The sequence below is a fragment of the Python bivittatus genome, unplaced genomic scaffold (genome assembly GCF_059951505.1).
Source record: "Python bivittatus isolate LINGU-HERP-01145 unplaced genomic scaffold, Pbiv_v1 ctg000080_np1212, whole genome shotgun sequence".
Lineage (NCBI taxonomy): Eukaryota > Metazoa > Chordata > Lepidosauria > Squamata > Pythonidae > Python > Python bivittatus.
This window is the reverse complement of record NW_028277035.1, coordinates 45,467,602-45,488,562: the sequence shown is the minus strand read 5'-3', so window position 1 is coordinate 45,488,562 and position 20,961 is coordinate 45,467,602. Positions and strand designations below refer to the sequence as shown.

The 20,961-nt window shown below is 38.6% G+C and overlaps 1 protein-coding gene across 1 annotated transcript in view; it reads left to right on the top strand.

Moving 5' to 3' along the window:
- The window catches only part of USP4 (ubiquitin specific peptidase 4), a 47,276-nt gene extending 26,572 nt beyond the window's left edge, over positions 1-20,704 (top strand). Inside the window, exons 14-22 of the mRNA XM_007425803.4 lie at positions 9,970-10,161; positions 11,005-11,093; positions 11,345-11,560; positions 11,645-11,715; positions 12,777-12,892; positions 13,206-13,355; positions 15,370-15,473; positions 16,640-16,728; positions 19,728-20,704. Of these exons, the coding sequence (XP_007425865.1) occupies positions 9,970-10,161; positions 11,005-11,093; positions 11,345-11,560; positions 11,645-11,715; positions 12,777-12,892; positions 13,206-13,355; positions 15,370-15,473; positions 16,640-16,728; positions 19,728-19,847 (1,147 nt within the window). The 3' untranslated portion in view covers positions 19,848-20,704. The remainder of the gene's footprint in view (positions 1-9,969; positions 10,162-11,004; positions 11,094-11,344; positions 11,561-11,644; positions 11,716-12,776; positions 12,893-13,205; positions 13,356-15,369; positions 15,474-16,639; positions 16,729-19,727) is intronic.
- Positions 20,705-20,961: the final 257 nt, after the last annotated feature.

Below are 20,961 nucleotides of genomic sequence, written 5' to 3'. Positions count from 1 at the left end.
AACAAATTTGATATCTCTAAGTATTAACATGCATTCTAGAATTTTTGAGCCTGTGGGTGCCAAGACTAGCATATGTTCCCATTTTCTGTGAAATAATTTAGAGAAACTTCTGCAAAAAAAGGGAAGGTCCCTTTTTAATATTAAATTACTGGATAGAACTGGAAGTTCATGGTACACCAAGTTATTCATTTAAATACTTAATTTTTTTATTTATAGACATTTCTAGTCCATGTTTATTATTAAAAACAAACTCAAAGCAAGCTATAGTTGAGTAAAAAACTGTTTCAACAATAGGGCAAAATAATGTTGAAATTACAACAATACAGTAAAACTCTAAAAGCCTATTAAAAATCTTAGGTAACACTAAAATATTGGGCAACAGACCAGAAAGTCACATCAATACCATATTTTAAAACTACAATGTATTTTTTACTAAGCAGTACCCATTTAGCCACTTCTCAAACAGATTTTCAGTAATATACAACATAAAATGCAACGGGACTAAAACTAGCCATATATTTGACTAGTGTGTTTTGCTGCTTTACATCCTGAAAAAATAAAGTAATGAAGGTCACCTCATGATGAGTGCTATTAAAATGTAGTAAGATTTTTACCACTATGTACTGAGACATTTTAGTTTTCTGCCTGTTGCCTATATTTAGTTTTGACCCTGTATGTGTTTTATTATTCATATGTAAGCTACCCACAGAGCTTATTGGTTCCCCCCCAGTATTAAAAGTTAGTTATAAGTTAATAACTCTAGTAATGTCTCCAATGCAACATAAGCAGCTTAGTTCTTTCAGTAAATCGAAAATGATTAGCCAGAGGCTTCAATTTGCTGTAAAAAAAAAAAAATCAGCTGAAGTACAGAACTGATTATGTTTCATACTGTGAAATATTTTGGTAATATTGACAGAAGAGGATAATATATGAGTACTTTATTTCATAGGGAGACATGCAAAATGAGAAGACTTCACTAAATTATTAACTTTTTTGGCTGTGTAATAGACAGTGCCTTTATGTTTGTTCGTTTTTTGTTCAGTTTGGCCTACCATCTCAACAAGTAACTCAGGGTGGCGAAGGTTGCTGTTAAGGTTGCCCAGACAAGTTATATAAAGTTATATAAAAACATGTTGTTTAAAAATAAATGAACCATCAAGCAACTTCAAATGAACAATTTTATCCCCATGCTAGTAATTTGGGAATACAGTGGAATGATACTCCATATAAATTGGTAATCCCTGTAATTCTAGTAAAAGATCTGCAAGCAGAAACATATAGCATTCCTTCCACATGTACCGTTTCTTTTATTCTAGACCTGTTATATCATTTCTTTTATGCATAGTCTACTGTCTTGATTTATCATATTTTGTCCAATCATAGTTTAGAATCCAAAATGTGTTTTTGTTTCCAAGCGTACATGGATCCCCAGTTTAGAGTTCTGCAACCATTCTTCTGCATTTCATCAATTCAGTATTTCCTGTCTTTAGGTGTTTAATCTCTGGCTGTACCTGTAATTATGATTTATCAAGTGAAAGCATAATTCAAGACTCATTTAAAGCCATACTCCCAATCCTGATTTGTCATTCACAAACCTTAGTTTTCAGGTCAGATATTGCAAGGGTAGTGTAGAGAGTAAGGAAGATGACTTGACAGATCTGTTACAAAGTGATGAGGAAAAAGTCCAAAGCCCCCTTATAACATCAGTTCCGTTGTGATCATTAAGTGAATCACCCATGGTTGTTAAGTGTGACATCACATGACTGACTTACGACTTACTGCCAGCTTCCCTATTGACTTTGCTTGTTGGAAGGTGACTGTCACAAATGGCAATTGTGACCGCAGGATGCAACAACTGTTGTAAATGCACATGTGATGGAATGGTTTGATGAAGGCCGCGCTCAGGGAGATAAGCATTTCCTTAGCCCCCAGCAAGACCGTGGGAAGGTTAAGAAGATGAGACTGGCACTACCCTAAGGAATTCACGGTGTTTTGGCTTGCTGGCTGGGGAAGTTTAGATTCAGTCTGGAGAGATTCTATCTTGGAGGTGGAAGCTAATAAATGCAACAGAATTGTATCTGTACTATCTTGTGGAGTTCTTTGGGCTGAACCTGACAGCACACCAGTTGCAGAGTGCCCGAGCCATGATCACTTGACCATGGGGACACTGCAACTGTTGTAAGTTTGAGGATCGGTCATAAACCTACTTTTTCAGCACTGTCATAAGTTTGAACAGTCGCTGAACAGGACAGTCATTAAACGAGGACTACCTGTAGTAGCAAAATGGCAACGCTGATGGTCAATTAGAGAACATTCATGTCAAAATTGTGCAATATTTATTTATTTATTTATTTTTCAAATTTATCACTCCCCATTTCACTGCAGAGTGACTCTGGGTTGTTATAAATGTGTCAGTGTTTACTTTGCTAGCTTTTTAAGTTTACAATGAGAGGTAAACTGCAAAATTCCATTATACAGTACCATCGCACAAAAAGTATTCTAACAACTGAGAGCTGAAATATAGCTATTAAAATACTTGTATATGTGTGTGTAATTTTTTGTTGTGTGAGTACACGTATACTTTAGTATGTATGTTGCTTTGATTTGAAGATGTACAATAAAAAGGGGTTCATTTTTCTCCCATCAGTATAATTAATACACTCGGATTTGGGTATGGGGGACAGACACCATTCTCCCTTCTGTCTCTTAAAATGGGAAGAAAGAGTGGTAAGATACCTAATGACGGATCACCTGCATCTAATTTAACCTTCCTTTTTCCATTATGTTTTTCTCCACTTTTAATTCTGAATCTTTGTTGATATTATACTCCAAATGCTGGCAACCACATTTTACCAATATTTAATTTACAACTAGCAAAACCACTATTGAAACTACTGATATAATTTTCCGTACAAATTCTTTTGTATTGTAGATCTGCTGCGTACCTTAGTTACTGGGCATTGCCACAGAACTAAAAAGAGCAGTAAAGGTGGATGCAAACTCTGTATTTTACAAATATGTTTTAGCAGTGCTGCTGCCTGGAAGTAGCAGTTATAAAGGAAGCTGATTCTCCTGTTGAAAGTCCAATTGATAGTAATAAAGGTGATCTGCAAATCAGTTTGACAAAATTAATCAACTTGGGTTGCTTGTGCTGAATTCCTCCAGGCTAAACTAAGATAGGCATTCAGCACATAGCTGGACACTTATTATTTTTTTCCCTTAGGTCCCATGATGTCCAGCCCCACTAGGCTCCTGCTCCGATGTAACACCCCAACATATACCATCATGGTGATGACATATATCACCAAGGATCCTGCTGGAGCATGGAGCCAGTCTACAAGGGGTCAGGTAAGTGTCTTGTCAAATTGCATTGCCCAAACATACAACTTCTTTGTTGTTGTTTCCTTCCTTTCCTCTCTTATTTGGCATTGGAACATGAGGCCTAGGAAACTTAATAATATATTTGAGTCCCTTTGGATTTTTTAGCCTGGATGTTCAGCACATATGTTTAGAATTGAATAAATTTTGTCAAAATGGCTTGCAGATCACCTTTAATTTGTAGAAATCTGTGAAACTTCAGCAGTGAATGTCATGTTTTCTAACGTTATCTACCTTACTTGTTTCTTAAGTATTTTAAGTAGCCAGAAGTATGTGAATAATAGATGATTGACTGGCTATTGAAATTTTTATTTAGTATCTGGAACATAAAACTTATCCTACTGCTCTTTTGTTTTATCTCTCTAAATAGCTTGTATCTGTGTATGTTATGGGGGGTATATATCTGTAAACTAGGATAGAATATGACACTAGGAATGTTGTTTCCTTAACTTACACATCCTAAAGCAGAATCGTTCTGGGAAATTTCTACAGGTAGTGCTCACTTAACAAACCTAATTGGGACCAGCAACTCTGCCACTAAACAAAGCAATCACTAAATGGAAAATCATGTGACTGTGACTGTGCTTTCTGGCTGGAAAGAGACAACATTAGTCAGTTTCACACCTTCAGCTTTTATTTGCCTCCTAATCACTCCACCCTTTGGAATGCTCGTTTGACTCCTTACAGATGTTACCTAGCCGGGTAACAAAACGTTTACAAGAAAACAACCAAACTCAGAGAACTCCAAGGATTCTACAGTTCAGCCCTGAGCTACACATATTGTCTTCTGTTGGTACTGCTTACTGTCTTATACACACTGAAAGTAATGCAGTCACACCATGCCTGGGGCTGGGAGCTGCAGGCACATTATGCAAATAGCTTATTCTCTTGAAATCCCTTTCTCTACAATCTCTCTGCTCTGCTTGCAGGGGAGAAAAAAAGCAAGCAGTTTCTGTAGGCAGTGTCTCCTTTGCCTGACCCTTTCCTGCTGGTGGCGTGGTTGCATTGCTTTTGATGTATAGAAGAGCAAACAGCTTACTCTCTTGAAATCTCTTCCTCTCCAATCTCTCCGCTCTGGGGTGGGGTGGGTCAGGCAAAGGAGAGATCGCCTACAGAAATCGCTTGCTTTTTTCTCCCCCCGCCCCCTCACAAAGCAAATGATTGGGGAGAAAGAGATTTCAAGAGAGTACTGTAAACTGTTTGCATAGTGCACCCATGGCTCTCAGCCCCAGGCTTCCACCATGATCGCATTGTTTTCAGTGTGTAGAAGAGCAAACAGCTTACTCTCTTGAAATCCCTCTCCAATCTCTCTGCTCTGTGGGAGGCTAACATCTACAAGGAAGAAAGAAAATGGTTCCTGTCTCAGGAGTATACCCTCAACTTTTGAAAGAGATCCTAACATCCAGAAGGCCAATACTTATGAAGGTGGCAAGATTACAGACCATGATGATCATGACCTTATACTCATTCCCATAGACCCATTCCACTCCAGGTCACTCCAGTGTTTCCTCCTACTTCAGTACCCATTTACCAACAAAATTCCCCTATGCATATCAGTCCTAAGCCCTTCATGAATTTTTTACCTTGTAGTGATAAAGGAGCTTGTGCATCCCAATGATGCTATGAGCTATTCTGTTGGAAGTATACCCTCTCAAAAAGGTATATAATCAGCAGGTCATATACCAGGTATCAGAGTATATATCATGCATTGGAAAAGAAAACTCTAACCCAGTACAATATTCTGCCCTCTCCCCCCACCCAAATTCAAATGACCATTTGCAACAGTACCGGAAGATGAGCTGCCCAGGTCAAAAAATATCCAGTGAACTACTGAGAAATTGCAGAGGGCAAGAAGCACTGATACCTATGATGTGGTTGGATTAAAGCCAAAATGTTCAGCTGGTAATGTGGCCAGAAGCAAAGGAAAGTTCAATGCTGAAATTATATATATGTCATTGATACATGGAAGGTCAGAACTGTGTCAGACTTAATGCTGTCAGGGCATAAATGTTAACACTAAATATTGATCTGAGAACGAGCTGAAATGGACAAGAATCATATCACAGGAGCATCAAATCTACTATGGGCAAGAAAATCACAGAAGAAATAGAGTAGTCGTCATGATTAACAAAAGAGTGTCAAAGTCAGTGCTCTGATAAAACCTAAACCATGATACAATAATCTCAATTTAAATCCAAGGCAAGCCAGATAACCAGGGCTTAGTCCTTTTCTTCCTGATCTTAAATTTGGCTGTTTTTTTTTCTTGACCTTGTAAGTAGGAGACATCTATTCCATGTTTATTTAATAGTTCTGTCTGAATTATTGTTGTTTCTCATTTTTCCAGTTTCAGCCTTTACATCCCTTCCCTATTTTCTCTTTCCCCTGTGAACTTGGAAGTGCCAGGTGCAACTCCTCCTCCTTTCATCCAGTCATAGAAGACTAGTAAGCATTTGCTCCTCCTCCTCTTTCTACTTTTTTGTCAGTTGAAATTGACAAAGGCTCCTCCTCCTGGTCAAACCTCAGTATCCCTCCTTCCTTCTGTCTTTGGATTTCAGGGCATGATTTTAATTTATTCTTTGCCCAAGTCAGAGAGGTTTCCTCCATTTCAGACTCTTTTTCCTCTCTTCTTCCTGACACCAGACAGCAAAATGGGGGAGAGATTCCATCTCTTACACTTTTTGATCTTAAGCTCTTCCCATTCCAAAACTCTCCTTCTTAACTTCTTGAAGCAGTCTCTCCTTCTCTTACAAATGTCTGCCTCTCTTTCCCCAAACCAGTGCCCTTTCTTCAAAGTCAGTACTGCTGACAGGCACCAGCGCCAGAACATATGGCCCATCAGTTGTTTGGGGTTTGTGAAAATACTATAAATAGAACTATTAAAAGAGTTAAAGGGGTTTTACATAATCTGTTTTCTGTGATCTTTTTATGTCTGCGTAGCCCTTCCAATGAATCAGATGTTCCAATTTGCTACTTCTGTGCTTGGGAGTCTAAAGTGTATTCTGCTTCAGATTCTTCTTCCCTGTACCTAGATGGGGATTGGGAGGGCAGAGGTACACAAAGAAAGAGAAAGGTGGAAAACCAGATGTATTTTCAGCATGGCTGGAGAGAAAAGATTGATTTCTGCAAGTAAAAGAAATAAACTTAGCATTCTGCTTTTTAATAAACATGTAGAAGGGGAAATCTGGTGGAAAACCACATTAATTATGCATTCATTTATTTATGTGGCTGCCCAGTAACCCTGGGTGATTAACAAGTTAAAATCATAAAACTAGATCCACTGTAAAAAAGCCACACCAAAACTCATATAGTGTTGAGAACAATACCCCCCCCCCTTAAATAACAGGAGGGAAAAGAGCACTGAACCCTGAAGCATGGCCCCTCACTTGTGAGATGCCTCAGGGTTTGACGCTCTCTCCCCTCCTGTTTAACATCTACATGAGACCACTGGGTGAGGTCATCCATCAGTTCAGGGATCAGTATCATCAGTATATTAGTGATACCCAGCTGTACATCTCAACCCTGGGCTATACAGGTGAAGCCATCGATGTACTGACCCAGCGTCTGGAGGGTGTTTGGGTCTGGATGGGGAAGAATAAACTTTGGTTCAATCCTGACAAGACTGAGTGGCTGCAGCTATTTGGCTTTCCTCAGGCAGGGGAATTTCTGTCATTGGTCTTGGATGGGATTGCATTTCCCCATTCAGGACTATTATGCAATCTGGTTGTCTCCCAGATTCACAGCTCCTGCTTGAAGAGCAAGTGGCAACTTTGGCCAGCAGGTCTTTGCACAGATTCATCTTGTACACCAATTACACCCTTTCCTCAACCGAGAGGCCCTTCAGACCATCACTCACACCCTGATCACCTCACAAATAGACTACTGCAATGTGCTGTACATTGGGCTCCCCTTGAAGACCATCTAGAAGCTACAGCTGGTACAAAATGCAGTGGCATGAGCAATAATAGGCACTTCATGTTATGCCCGTGTGTCACTGGTGCTGTGTGGGCTGCACTGGTTGACAGTAGGCTTCCAGGTGAAATTCAGGGTGCTGGTTGCCACCTATAAAACCTTTCATGGCCCAGGTCTGGGTTATTTGAAGGACAACTTATCTCCAATTGTTTCTGCCTCCCCAATACGTTCAGGCTAAGTGGGTGCACTCCAGGGTCCTTCAGTTAAATGCTCCCATCTTGTGAGACCAAGGAAACATGTCTTTTCTGTCATCGCCCCTATCCTCTGGAACAACATCCCCAGATTAATGGAATATCTTGGGGTTCCAAAAAGCCATTAAGACCTGTTCCCAAACCTGGAGTTAATGTGGTTAACCATTAACGTAGTTAAGTTGGGTGACCAGGGGTTGAAATTGGTGAGGCCCCTGTCATATTTTTGTACTGTTTGTTGTTCTAGTTGTTTTAGTCTAAGTTGTCTGTTTATGTGGGTGTTAACTGTTTTAATTGCTTTACTGATTTTGGGGGGGTAGGGTTCTGTAAGCTCCCCAGAGTCTTCTGGATTGGGTGGTCATACCTAAATTAAATTAAATTAAATTAAAAAGAAATAAATTAAATTCTGGCACTGTGCTCAAGGGAAGAGCCAGGCTTTTTTAAATGCCAGCAGTCAGGGTTATCCAAATCTTGGTGGGGGCATGTTGTGGGGGCCAAATCTTGGTGGGGGCATGCTGGGGGCCACCAAGCAGGCTCAGCCACAGGGAAGTCACACTTCCTGGATCCCAGAAGATCTCACTGTTCAGTAGACAGAACCTGAAATACGCTAAACCTGTCTGACTTTAGGGTGGGTAAAAATAATTGGAGATATATGGTCCCTCAAATATTCTGGACCTGTGCCATGAAGAGTTGACAGCCAACACCTTGAATTGCATCCAGAAGCCCACCAGTAAAAAGTGCAGCTCACACACTAGCAGTGTTACATGGATGTACCAAGCTGTACCCATAATTACCCACACTGCTTCATTCTGGACCAGGTATAGTTTTTGAGTGGTCTTCAAGGGCAGCCTCATGTACAGAGTAATCTAAATGAGGGGTCACTAAGGTATGAGTACCTGTGAGCAGGGCTGCCTGATCCAGATGAATTTGTGCAAAGGCCCTCCTAGCCATAGTTGCCACCTGTTCCTCAAGCAAGAGTTGCAAGTCCAGGGGGACCCCCAAATTACACACCAGTTCTGTCTGGGGCAGTGCAGTCCCATCCAGAACTAAAGATGGAAGAGCTTTGGGAACAGGCAGCCCCCAAATCCATGGCCACCAGGTCTTGCTAAAATTTGAGCTGGTTTTTCTCCATCAAGAGTCCCACAGCATCCAGACAGTGAGACAGAACCGTGACTACGTAAGTTGGGTGACCAGGGATTGAAATATATGAGTATCATCAGAATACTGGTAATGCCTTATCCTGTGTCATCCTCAGGATAACCTTCCTCAGGGCTTCGTGTAGATATTAAATAGATGTGGTCTGAACAGTTAAGGGAAGAGGGACAATACAGTAGTGTGGTTATATAAAGTCTTGGCATCATCTGGTTTACCCTTGTGGAGGCATAAAACAACTTTTTTTTAAAAAAATACTTTTTTAGTTTTTCAAAAGTACAAATAATTATTGAAAATCAAAGCTTACGCATTTTATTCCAAACTGTTCATGAAAATATAGTTTAAAGAAGGCTGCATAACATGAATTAAAAAGAGGAGGCATTGAGCAACTTCTAGTTCTTGAAGAAAAAGAAAGCCTCTGAAACAGGAGAAAACCAGAAGGCATTTGGCAGCAGGTACAAATGGTAACTGTAGGTTGTTTGAGCAATAATATCTGAATAGAGGTATAAACTGTTATAACCGAACTCAGCCATAGGTAAAATATTAGGCCAATTGTTTTGGTGATAGTTAACATAGCAATCAAGGTATTGCTCTAAGATGGTATTTGTCTTCTCTGTTTCTTAATCCAATTCTTAATTACAGAACAGGTAGAACTTAACATAGTTGAAATAGAATTTTCCAAAAGTGCACTGTGAATGGAGTGCCTCTGTCAGAAATGAGGTGATGGGCAAGCTATGATTTCAGAAAACTTGTTGAATAAATAGACCAGCTGTCTCAAAAGTGGTGGTAAGGGAATGAAATGACCAAATTAGAATGAACATCAGTTACCACTAAAATGGTATCTACATTCTTGGATGGACTACTTTAATAGTTCAAAATGCAGTTATTTGACCCCTCAAGAAAGGAGGAATGTATTTGATTACCAGTAACCAACAATATATTCCTCCTTTCTTGAGATAACAAGTTCGCAGTTCTCCCCATTTAAAAAAAAAAGTCAGGATAAAAATCTAATAATAATTTGAAAAAAAGGGAGAGAAGTCAAGGGGATCTGAAGGAATGTCATCTGTTCCTAATATATGGCTTTCTGTCTTCTGCTTGAACACACCTAGTGAAGAGCAGCCTACTACCTCTCTGGATAACTGATTCTTCTGTTGAACTATTGCTACAGTTAAGAAGGGTTTTTTTTCTGACTTTCAGTTGGAATCTGTCATCCTGTAAATTAAATCTGTGTTCTTCCCTCTGGAACAATATTAAACAGCTCTTGATCTGTCTCTCCCTGCAGATTTGAAGTTTGTAAGCCAACTGAAGATAGTGCTGAATGGGTCACTCTCTCAGTTTACTTCAGAGAAAAGAGAGCAAGGCAATCCAGTGCTACTCCAGGAACAGTTCTCTACGGTCAACCACTACTCATAGCTGTACCCAAACACAAACTCACAATAGATTACTTGTACAGTGTTATATTGGAACGAATTGGGTGAGTATAGGTCCCATCTTGGCATACTATTCATATGGTCATAACCGTTCGTTCAATTATTTTGCATTAGTATCATATCTGAAGAGATAAGGTTGTAGTGGGTTCTCACAAACGTGACACATCTTCCTCTGCTAAAAGATGACAAGTCCAAATTTTCCTTTTTAAAGAGAGACTTTATAGACCCCAGACTCTAAAACAAAGCAACCTAGTTGGATCAAAGATAGTATGTTATTGTAGCAGCCAGCCTCTAGAATGTCAGTAGCAATGCAAGCACTCAGTGGCCATAATCTGTATATTATCTTTATGGTTCATTCCTATGGTTAATAGTCACAAATAGACCTATCCTCCGTGAAGTTCTTTCTAATGTTTTTAAGTAGCAGTTGTTTCTACACTACATACTGCCTATTTTACAGTTAAAAAACATTATTTCTTTTGAAAAAATGTTAACGTAAACCAATATAAATTATTAGAATATGTGATGAATCAATTTTTCATATTTCTTGGTACAGTTTAGGTATTTTTGGATTAATGTAGCTTCCCAATTTTCAAAACAGTTTGGGATTTAAAAGCTCTCTTATTTCAGTTTGAATATGAGCTATTGTAGAAGAGATAATATATCTCTCTTGTTATACTTTATACTATGCTTGCTTGCTTGCAGTTCTAATCCTATGCACAAGATTTCCATGCCTTCTTTAAAGCAGTATTGATCTATGAATAGAACAGATTTAAATGTCAGGGATCAGACTGAGTAATATGCAGTCATTGCTATCAGTTTTGGAACTTACTATTTTTGTTTATTGGTTTGCCTGATTCCCTAATAATGGACCAGCTGTTATTTTTCAGACGCTTTATAAAAGTTAATTTAAAAGAAGAATATTCTGATGTGTGTCTGGACAGTGACACCTGCAATGGCTTCACAGATATATCTGAAGGTAAATTCTCCCAGGATGGTTATTTAGACTAAAATCTAAATATGTGTTTGTTTTCCTTTTGTTGTAGATCACAAAATTAATTCTGGCTGATCTTTAAAATACTTAAAACTACATCAAATTTAGTCCAAGCTTTCTCTAACATAACCACCTACTTCTCATTGCTGTTATTTTTAATCAGTTGCTCACCAGTTTATAAGAAGATATTGCAGATCTGAAATGAAGTAGGAAACACTCTTTGCAATATATTCTAGGTGATGCTGAAGAGATGGAACATCAAGATAGTGAAGAAAGCAAACAGAAAATATTGGATGCAGGTGCCCCTCAGTCTGAAGGCTGTATCAGGGAGGAGCTGGTGGAAGGGAGGCAGCATCACAAAAAGCAACTTTTCAGTTTCAGTTTTGTGAATTCCTACGGGACATCAGAAATAAACTGCCTTACCACAGAAGGGAAGATCCTCAAACTTAGTTGTATGTATCCTCTCTAAACATCATTACAGATGCTTTTCAGTTGTGGTAAAATTGTGAGCTGCTATTCTTTTTTTCTTTTTCCAGCCTACGCAACCGTTGCTATTGACTGGGATTCTGATACCCGGAAGCTGCTTTTCGATGAACATGAAGCACAGGTGATTAATGTTTTTGTCTCCCTTTTAAAGGGCAGTACTAGTTAGACTCCTCATTCCTATTATAAAAAATTAAGCAAGATGATATTTTTTGATATTTTTCTTAAGAAAAAGTAAATATTCCCATGAAATATTGCTTTGTAGAATAGATGGGCTCATTGAGAACAGCTTCAAGCATTCTGACAACAGTATTTTACTGAGTGTGCTCTGTAAACATTTGGTGGTAGGATACTTTTTTTTTTTCCAAAATATTTATTTTGCCATTGAGATTGAGATTGGTTTTTTTATATATATATATATTAAAAAAGCAGGCATTGGGTGCCTCTGGCTTACAAGCCTGAACACAGTCAGTATGATAATTTTCTTGCAATCTTAAATTCTCATATGTGTTTTATTAGTGTTTTTGCTTCTCCTTCTCCGTCCAGCTCATAGTATTTTATATGCCTTTTTTATTCCTATAAATTTTGTTGTGCTGATTGAACATCTGAATCTTATAATGCAAATACTATTCATGGTTACTGATCAAAATGATTTTTAAGTGAGAAATTAGATTTAAATACAGGTAGTCCTTGTTTAGTAACAGCAATTGGTTCCAGTGAAATGGTCACTAAGCAACATGGTCAATAAGTGAACCACATGACTGAGAAAGAGATGCTGCAAAGATCACTTGTTGCTGCTGCCTCTTAGATAAAGTTCTCTAGGGTAGCAATGCCAGTGTTACTCTTACTCTGGCATGCATTGTCAGGTGCAGAAATGTGGGTGTAAGTGGATGCATTAGTTGGAAAATTATTTTTTTACTATCAATTATAATCACATTTGTGAATGGTCACTATCTGAGGCAGTTGCTAAATGAGGACTGCCTGAATGCATTTACATTTGTTGCAGTTTGTCATTATAGCATACTATGGTGCAGTAGCTTTGTATGTATGAAGTGGAGGAAACCCAGCACAAACTACAGGGAGAAGGCAGAAAACAAGTTTATGACTGTAATGAATGTGTGTCACTGACAGCTTTTTAGAAATGTCTGTGTTTTTCTCCAGTATAATATACATTTGTGTTTTTAGGCATTTGAAAAACACAACAGTATGTTTCAGTCACAGAAAAAGAAAACTGCTGTAGCTCTTAGAGAATGTATAGAACTCTTTACAACTATGGAGACGCTTGGGGAACATGATCCCTGGTACGTTTTTCTACTGACCTCTCTCTGGACTGGATTTAATAGTTTGTGCTTGAATATTATCTTTGCATTTTGCGTATGCTGTTTGTATTTATATACCATTCTTCCTTACAAAGGGAGCTCCCTAGTTCAGAAAGCTGACAACCAGCTTCTGATCCCAAAAGACTTATCCTGGTTTACTTGTGGTTGCTGTAGCTTTCCAGAACTATGGAACTTTATGTTCCATTAAACAAGTATTAATTCCCTTCCAATAAATACCTGCAACAAACTCTTGTGTGTGTGTGTGTTTTTTAAATTTCTATTTGATTTGTTTCAGGTACTGTCCTAACTGCAAGAAACATCAGCAAGCCACTAAGAAATTTGACCTCTGGTCATTGCCACGCATTTTGGTAGTACATTTAAAACGCTTCTCATACAATCGATACTGGAGGGATAAACTTGACACAGTGGTTGAATTCCCTATCAGGTAAAATTTTCAGTTGCTATGTGATCAAACCAAAACTTCCTTAGTATTTGAAGAAGAATTTGGAACTAAAATCTTAGATTCCTGACTAAATTTTTCATTTTCAAAATGTGCATTTTACCATTGCTCCATATAAATTATAGATTAATATGTGATTGTGATGTAGTTGTTAAAAGTGAAGAAAGCTAATGAATCTAGGAATTTGTATGTCCATCTATGGCTTGATATACTAAAAAAAAATCACATTGCTAGTCCAGACCCTCTCAATGGCAGTTAGGTCTTTTTCCAATTACTAAAGGTTATTCAGGTCTTAAGGCTCCTTTCCATTTTGTAGCAATAAACTGTCCATTGCCAACTGCTGAATTACCCTATTCAAACATCTTAATGCAGAATAGTAAAGGCCAAAGTTTTTAGACTCCTTATTGTAATCTCCATAAGGTCATTAAGGTTTTAGATGATGGCATGTACTCTGACTGAATAAATCTAAGAAACAGCATGTGCACACACAGCAGTTCACAGGATTTCTTCAGTTGGTGGGATTTTGAAGGAAGACAGATTTCTAGTCCAGAGCTTCTCATATATATATGATGAAAAGTCCTGGCCCTAGAATCCTTAGGTAGGATATACTTGCTGATGGATATTAGTATATTGGTTTGCTAAGACCTGACCTCTCTTTATGAATACTTAACTTAAATGAGAAATTAAAAGTTTCTGATAGCTTCTCTGGGTCAATATATTTGGAAACAGAAATTGATTTTTCCTCTGTTTATACCAGGTTAATTATACATATTTTAAAATAACCTGACAACACATGTGGTCATGTCCATTGTCACATCATGACCCTATGTAATGTTGGTGACTATAAATGAAATATGCCCTTATCAGTTCTTTGGATCCATACTTCTGCGGGGATGTATTTTGGAAAGATGATGGTATATAAGCATTTCTTTGAGTTTCAATGATAATTTGCCTCCTCTCAATCTGGGCCCTGCCTGGAAGAATGATATCTGTGCACAGTGTCTGTGTGTCTTTTGTCTGTAACTATTTGTAACAATATAGTACAAGTACTTAGTATAAATATTTCTGTATAGTTAATCCTTATAGTTGTAATAAAGTGACCTGTATTGTTTATTTATATTAGTTTGTGGCTTCTTAAGCATATTAACATTCAGCAAACATATGTAGTACATATATTTTCTGAAGAACACTGCTGTTTGGTGGTTAGTAAGAGAAACTGCTTTTTAGGTTTAATTCCTAAATCTCTTTTCTCATTCCTTCTCTATCTCTCCCCCTCCAAACAGCCATATGCCCCATTGGGGTAACTTTGAAACAATCAGTCTTTCAAACTATTAACAAAAATTATTGCATAGTTAATTCTCCTGATTTTTAATTAGTCATGGGGGGGGAATATTCTGTTTTTAAAGCTGACATCCTATGTAGTAGGTGATCTCTCACTATTAAAGTTATCATCCTTTATCTACTCCCTGGTAGTAAACCTCTTTGAACTCAGTGGGACTTAACTTCTGAAATTCACTCTATTCACTAGGATTTATTTCTTCAGGAACATTATCAAAAGCACTTTTTGAGTGGAACATGTAAAGTGCAGCAGTATCATCTCTTTCAGTTAGAGGAGCAGCCCTGTTAAAAAGTTTTCAGTGACTACTTCACAGATCCTGCCATTGCTGCTCATGTGTTTGTAGCAAAAAAAAAACAAACAGTACAGTTCCAGAGATTACCATAAGTTGGTGATTGTATTGAAGTATTTCTTCAGTGAGACAGTGTCTGTGTAAGTGTATCACCCAGAACTCTTCAGGAACATTGTGCGTAACCTGCAGTATTGTTCTCGTGAATCTTGCTGGTGATAGCAGTTGAATAACAGGGTGGACACTATTAAAACTGAAGTTTTAGAAATATACTGCCCTTTTTGTAGGTTCATGGAAGTCTTTCTATGTATTAAAAGCTCAGTGTTAGCATGTCCTTTTGCCACAACATTGATCTTTATGACTCTTCTTCATAGGGATTTGAACATGTCTGAGTTTGTTTGTGATCCAGCGGCAAGCCCATATGTATATGACTTAATTGCTGTTTCCAATCACTATGGAGGCATGGGTGTAGGACACTGTGAGTAACTCTTGCTTTTTTTTTTTCCTATATCTGCAAAAATTCAAAAAGTGTCTCCACAGTAACATGCAGGATTTAAGGGGGGGTGTTATGAAACTTAATGTAACCCATTGCAGGCTTCTGGGTTTGGTTCAATAAGGCCTGCCTGGCAAAGCTAATAGGAGTGATTTAACAACAACACTGAATGATCAACTCTGTGGACAAGAAAAATCAATTCCCCCAGCTTCAGTTAAAATGCTCTAGTGAATATTTGTTAGAATAGATAACTGCTTTTTCGTTGTTTTGTAAAAATCACACTGTCAAAGCAATGGGATTCAAATGTCAATGTGTATAGTCCACCGTGATCCCGTATTTAACTAAAGAAGATGCTGTTGACAAAAATGTGTCCAAATGGTTTGGATACAGTTGTCTTCCAGAACATCCAGTTGGTGTAGTGGTGAAGGTGCTGGCCTAGAGACCAGGAGACTATGAGTTCTGGGCTTCCCTTAGGCATGAAAGATGGCCGGGTGACTCTGGGCCAGTCGCTCGCTCTCAGCCCAACCCACCTCACAGGGTGGTTGTTGTAGGGAAGATAGGAGGCAGGAGTATTGGGTATGTTCACTGCCTTGAGTTGACCAAAAATATACTTAAAAAAAAAGATGGGATAAAATATCATCCAGGTCTATTTGTAGCAACTTCCTTTTTTGCCTTCCAGTGATCCAGAACAGGAGGATGCTTTCACTCCATTTATGGGATTGGATCATAAAGCTCCTCTTCTCTGAAGCTACTGTTTCTTATATATCCTCAATAAACATATAGTTAGACTCTTTAGACATTTAAGTAATATTTTTAATATCACTGAGAGTCCCATGAAAAAGCATTCAGGGCATCTGTGCAATTTGCAGGTTGTTACTGAATGTGTTTAACTTTTAACCTACCAGTTAAGCATATAAATGATTGTGTAATATTTTTAAAAATCAAAGTATAAAGCTACCCCTTCCCTCACCAGAGGATCTTTAAAGTGCTGTGGTTTGTTATATATTTATTAATGATTGCCAACTGTATTAAAAGGGAAGGAGTTCCTTTATGCTTTTTTTAATGATGTTAGAGACTATCTGTGCTTGTAAATCCCAGACTGTATTTCTAAATGTCATTATTTTTTTCCCTTGTGTTTGTTTTCCTGGCAGATACTGCATATGCTAAGAATAAAATCAATGGCAAATGGTATTACTTTGATGATAATAGTGTATCTCCAGCATCTGAAGAACAAATAGTAGTAAGTATTTCAAATAAATCAAACCTTTTCTCTGTAACTTCTGGAATTTAACAAATGCAGTTGTTAAATTAGCAGAGTAGCAAGTTAAAATGGCATTACAAACTCTTTTCTACAGAAAACAGAATCCACCTAAAACCCATTAGGAACTTGCGTTTAGCTGCAACTCCTCAGACCAACCTCTTAACCTGTGCACTAATTAAATGATAGGTGCTTTTTAGCCTGACTTCACTATTTACTTGGTTGTGACATGCCCCTCTCCCAGCTTCTTCAGATGGTCAGGGGAACTTTAATGAGCTGGGTCTGGGAGTGATCAACATTTATTTGAGGGAGATGATGCTAAGAAGTCTTCCCTGCACCCAGCTGTTTTAGACAACTACCATGCAGTCTCCAGTGTTGAATTTCCCCTTGTCAAGAAGCTGTTGGAGAGTCAGCTAAAGGATACCTTAGAGGAAATAAATTGCCTGGACCCTTTTCAATCGGAATTCAGGCCCAAGAATAGGATGGAAATGTCATTTGTTGTTCCCATAAAATACCTTTGTTGTGATTTGGAGAGTATACCTTTCTGGTCTTATCTGACCTCTCAACAGCACTCAGTACCATCAACAATGATATCCTTCTCAAGCCCTGCGAAGCTTGGGAGATGCAGACAGTGTGTTACAGTGGATTCACTCCTTCCTGAGTGGACAGTTTTAGTAAGTGGTAGCAGGAGGCAGCTGTTATGGTTTGGCTGAAGTTGAACCCTAGCAAGGCAGAGTTACTGTTTATTCAGAAGGACTCTCTGTCAGCTCTGGTTGTAACTGGATGGGCTCTCACCTTGAAGGCTTGCAATAGGGAGATCTTCCTGAATGGGAAAAGTAGGCTCAGACTCAGCCCTAGCAAGACTAATTGTCAGTGAGTGCTTGGGCCTTCTGGTTCTGGGACTTCTATCCTTGGTCCTGAGTGGGGTAGCACTCCCACATTCAGGACTAGTACATAATCTAAGGCTCTTCCTGGACTCCCAGCTCCTACTTGAGGAGCAGATGGCAGTTGTGGTCAGGAAGTATCAGCCCTATAAGGTAGACCAAACAAAGAAACCAATACTGTATAGGACTAAAACTACTTTTATTGTTACAGCTAGAGTAACAGAATCTTGCAAGTCTGAATGTACTTCCCTCCTCCCTCACTTTATATTCCTGTGAATTAGGGAGGAAACTGTCTGAGATATTTACTCAAATTAGTTTCTTGGAATGGGCTTAAGCCATGCTTGTCTGATTGTTGTCTTGGTAGTGGCTCTTCCTCCTGTCCTGCAAAGCCATTTCCTGTAGCCTCTACAGGAAGACATTTTCACAAATCCAACCTTGCAGTAGTTGTGCCCATTCCTGGACCCAGAAGTTTTCCTTACACTCACACTTCGGCCACCTTGCAAGTGGACAGTTGTAGTGCACTTTACATTGCATCTAGGCTGCCCTTGAAGATCACTCAGAAACTACAGCTGGTCCAGAATAATGGACAAGCAGTAATGGGCAGACCTTGCTATTCTCACATATAGTATGTAGTGCCTCTGCTTTGTGAGCTGCACTGGCTACCAGTAAGCTTCCATGTGCAATTCAAAATGTTGGTTATCACCCATACAGCCCTAGAGCCTAGTTATTTGAGGGATCATCTCCTGTAGTATCTTGCTTTGGGTCCCGTCGATTAAGCAAATTCATCTAGCAGGACCTAGGAAGTGGGCCTTCTGTGTGGCAGTGCCAGCCCTCTGTCCCTCACCATACCAGCCTTTAAGTCTTTAAAAGCATGGTTATTCCTTTGTGCTACGGTTGAGGGTGATGCAGAAGATAGCTCCTTTGTTGTTGTTGTTCCCTCAGGGCAGATGTGCTCTTTATTGACCAAAATATATAAAAGATGGGATAAAAATATATAATAACAACAGCAAGTTGGTTTTTTCCTGTTTTTAATTTTGTGAAGCCACCTGGACTTGTTTTTGGAGTTGGACAGTCAAGAAATTGGACAAAATACATAAATAAAACTGTAGCTGGTCCAAAATTCAGCAAATGAGAAGTGCCACAGCAATTGTATTGTATGCTGGTGCCTGCACTGGTTACCAATGGTTTCTGAATTAAAAGTGCTAGTTTTGACCTGTACAACTCTATATGGTATGTCTCCAAGATACCTCCTGGATCACCTTCTCTGCCTAGAAATGACCTGTCCAGTGTGTGCTCCCCAACAAAATCTCTTGGTGGTCCTCTGTTATCAAGAGGTGAAAGGGGCTGGGGATGCAGGTATTTCTTTGGTGTGATTCCCATACTCCTTTTTGAGGCTCTGTGCGTGCACACACGCACACACACACACCATCATCATCTTCTGGAAATTAGTTAAAGCATAATAGCTCCAGAGCATGTATGAAGCTTGAGTGGATGCCTTGTACTGTATATTGTTATTTTGGTATTGCTGTTGGCTTTAAGGTTGGTTGTTGTTTTTTTATTGTAAACTGTTGGGGATCTATGCAGGTTATGGCAGAATAGAAATGGAATAAATAAATATTGACTTAATTGAACCGTAATAAATCTTTCGCTATTTTAAAACTGCTATTACCTTTGGGCACTTCTTACCGAAGGGGAGGCTTAACTACGTTGCAGGATTCGGATCTTTAAGTCTACAGAGTCACTGCCAAAGGGTTGGGGGGCGTCCCACTGAGATGTCTCAGAAATATTTATGGGTTTTTTATATAGGCTGCCCAGTAACACGGTTACATGAGTAACTGGCTTGAACAATAAGTTTTTGTTGCAGCATAACAAACCCTTAGTTTTATAGGATAGTTACACATTTACAGAGATGAAAAAATAAACAGTCATAAAGTCATTTTAAAAAAGGCCTTTTTTCTCTCAAAATCTGCCTCAAGACTTCTATGTAGGTATGTGTATATTTCAGAGATCCAGGTCCTAGGGCTTTATGGGCTAGCTTGGTTACAATTTTATTATTAGGTATCAATGTTTTTATATCTCTCAATCACTTTCTTCCAGACAAAGGCAGCATATGTACTATTTTACCAACGCAGAGATGTCAGGCTCAAGGGAAACCATTCTTTTTACCCAAACATGGAACCAGAATCTGAAGAATGTGATGGCATGGATACTAACTGAATTTGTGTGGTTAATCTCTAATATTAAAATGTATTTGAGAACTTGTTTTGAACTCCCTATAGGGCTACTGGACAGCACAAGAGGGCTCAGTGAGCAGTGAAAAATGGATAAATAGGGGAAGCAATAAGATGGCAAACCCTTGGGAATACTCTTAACCTAAGAGTTTTTAATCAAATTCTATCTTAACTGTTCAATAAAATGTCTAAATCTGACTTTGTATTCTTATGAACATTGTGTGGGATTAAGAGTTCCGCTCTATGGCTGGAACAATGCATGTTAAGAAAAAGATGGTTGTGTTGGTTTGCAATTCCAATTGGGCTATAAAGAAAGAAGTGTCTTTAATTTTATGCATTGTGAAAAGTGTTCAATCTGGGAGATACCTGAGTGCTGCAGAAGTGCAACATATAGGCATGAGCTTCGGTCTTGGTTAGCACATATTACCACAACATTATGTCAGTCCCTTCCTAATGCAGCATGAGCAGACTGTTTTTTTAAGAAAGTATTTCTCCTGGCTCAAAGTCTCCCACCCAGAAATTACCTAAGAAGTATTTCAAAAATAGTCTCCAGGTTTTCAGGCTCAGCGCTGTAAAGCAATCCTTTAGGAGTAACATACAGATAGTTACTTCTTCCCTGTGGCAGTGTTCAAAAAGTCTTCATATTCATCTGGTAGCAATGTTTTATGCTCATTCAACAGCTTTCCTCCAGTTATGTAATCAGCACCATATAATGGTCCCAATCCCTTTCTCTTATGAAGAGCACAATATCCAATTACTTTGGATGTGCTTCAGCCCATTCAATTTTTTTCCAGTCGTTTTATTCCTATTTATTTGAGTAATTTCCTTTCTGTTTAGGCATTTCCACATCAATTAAAAGTTACCAAAGAAAAATGGTCTTGCTGTTCTCCTTTTACCCACATCCATCTCGTTAAGCCCTAATGTATTTTGGTAGGAGCTTAACTATACATATCCAAACTAAGAGTTTTTGGTCATCCCCTGGAATGTCACATTGTAGTGAAGAGATTTGTCATTAACGGAAATGGCTTTGAAGTCATATTAATATCTCCATGAGATTATTTCCCTTTGGTGCCAACAGCATGTTCCAAGAATTCATTCAA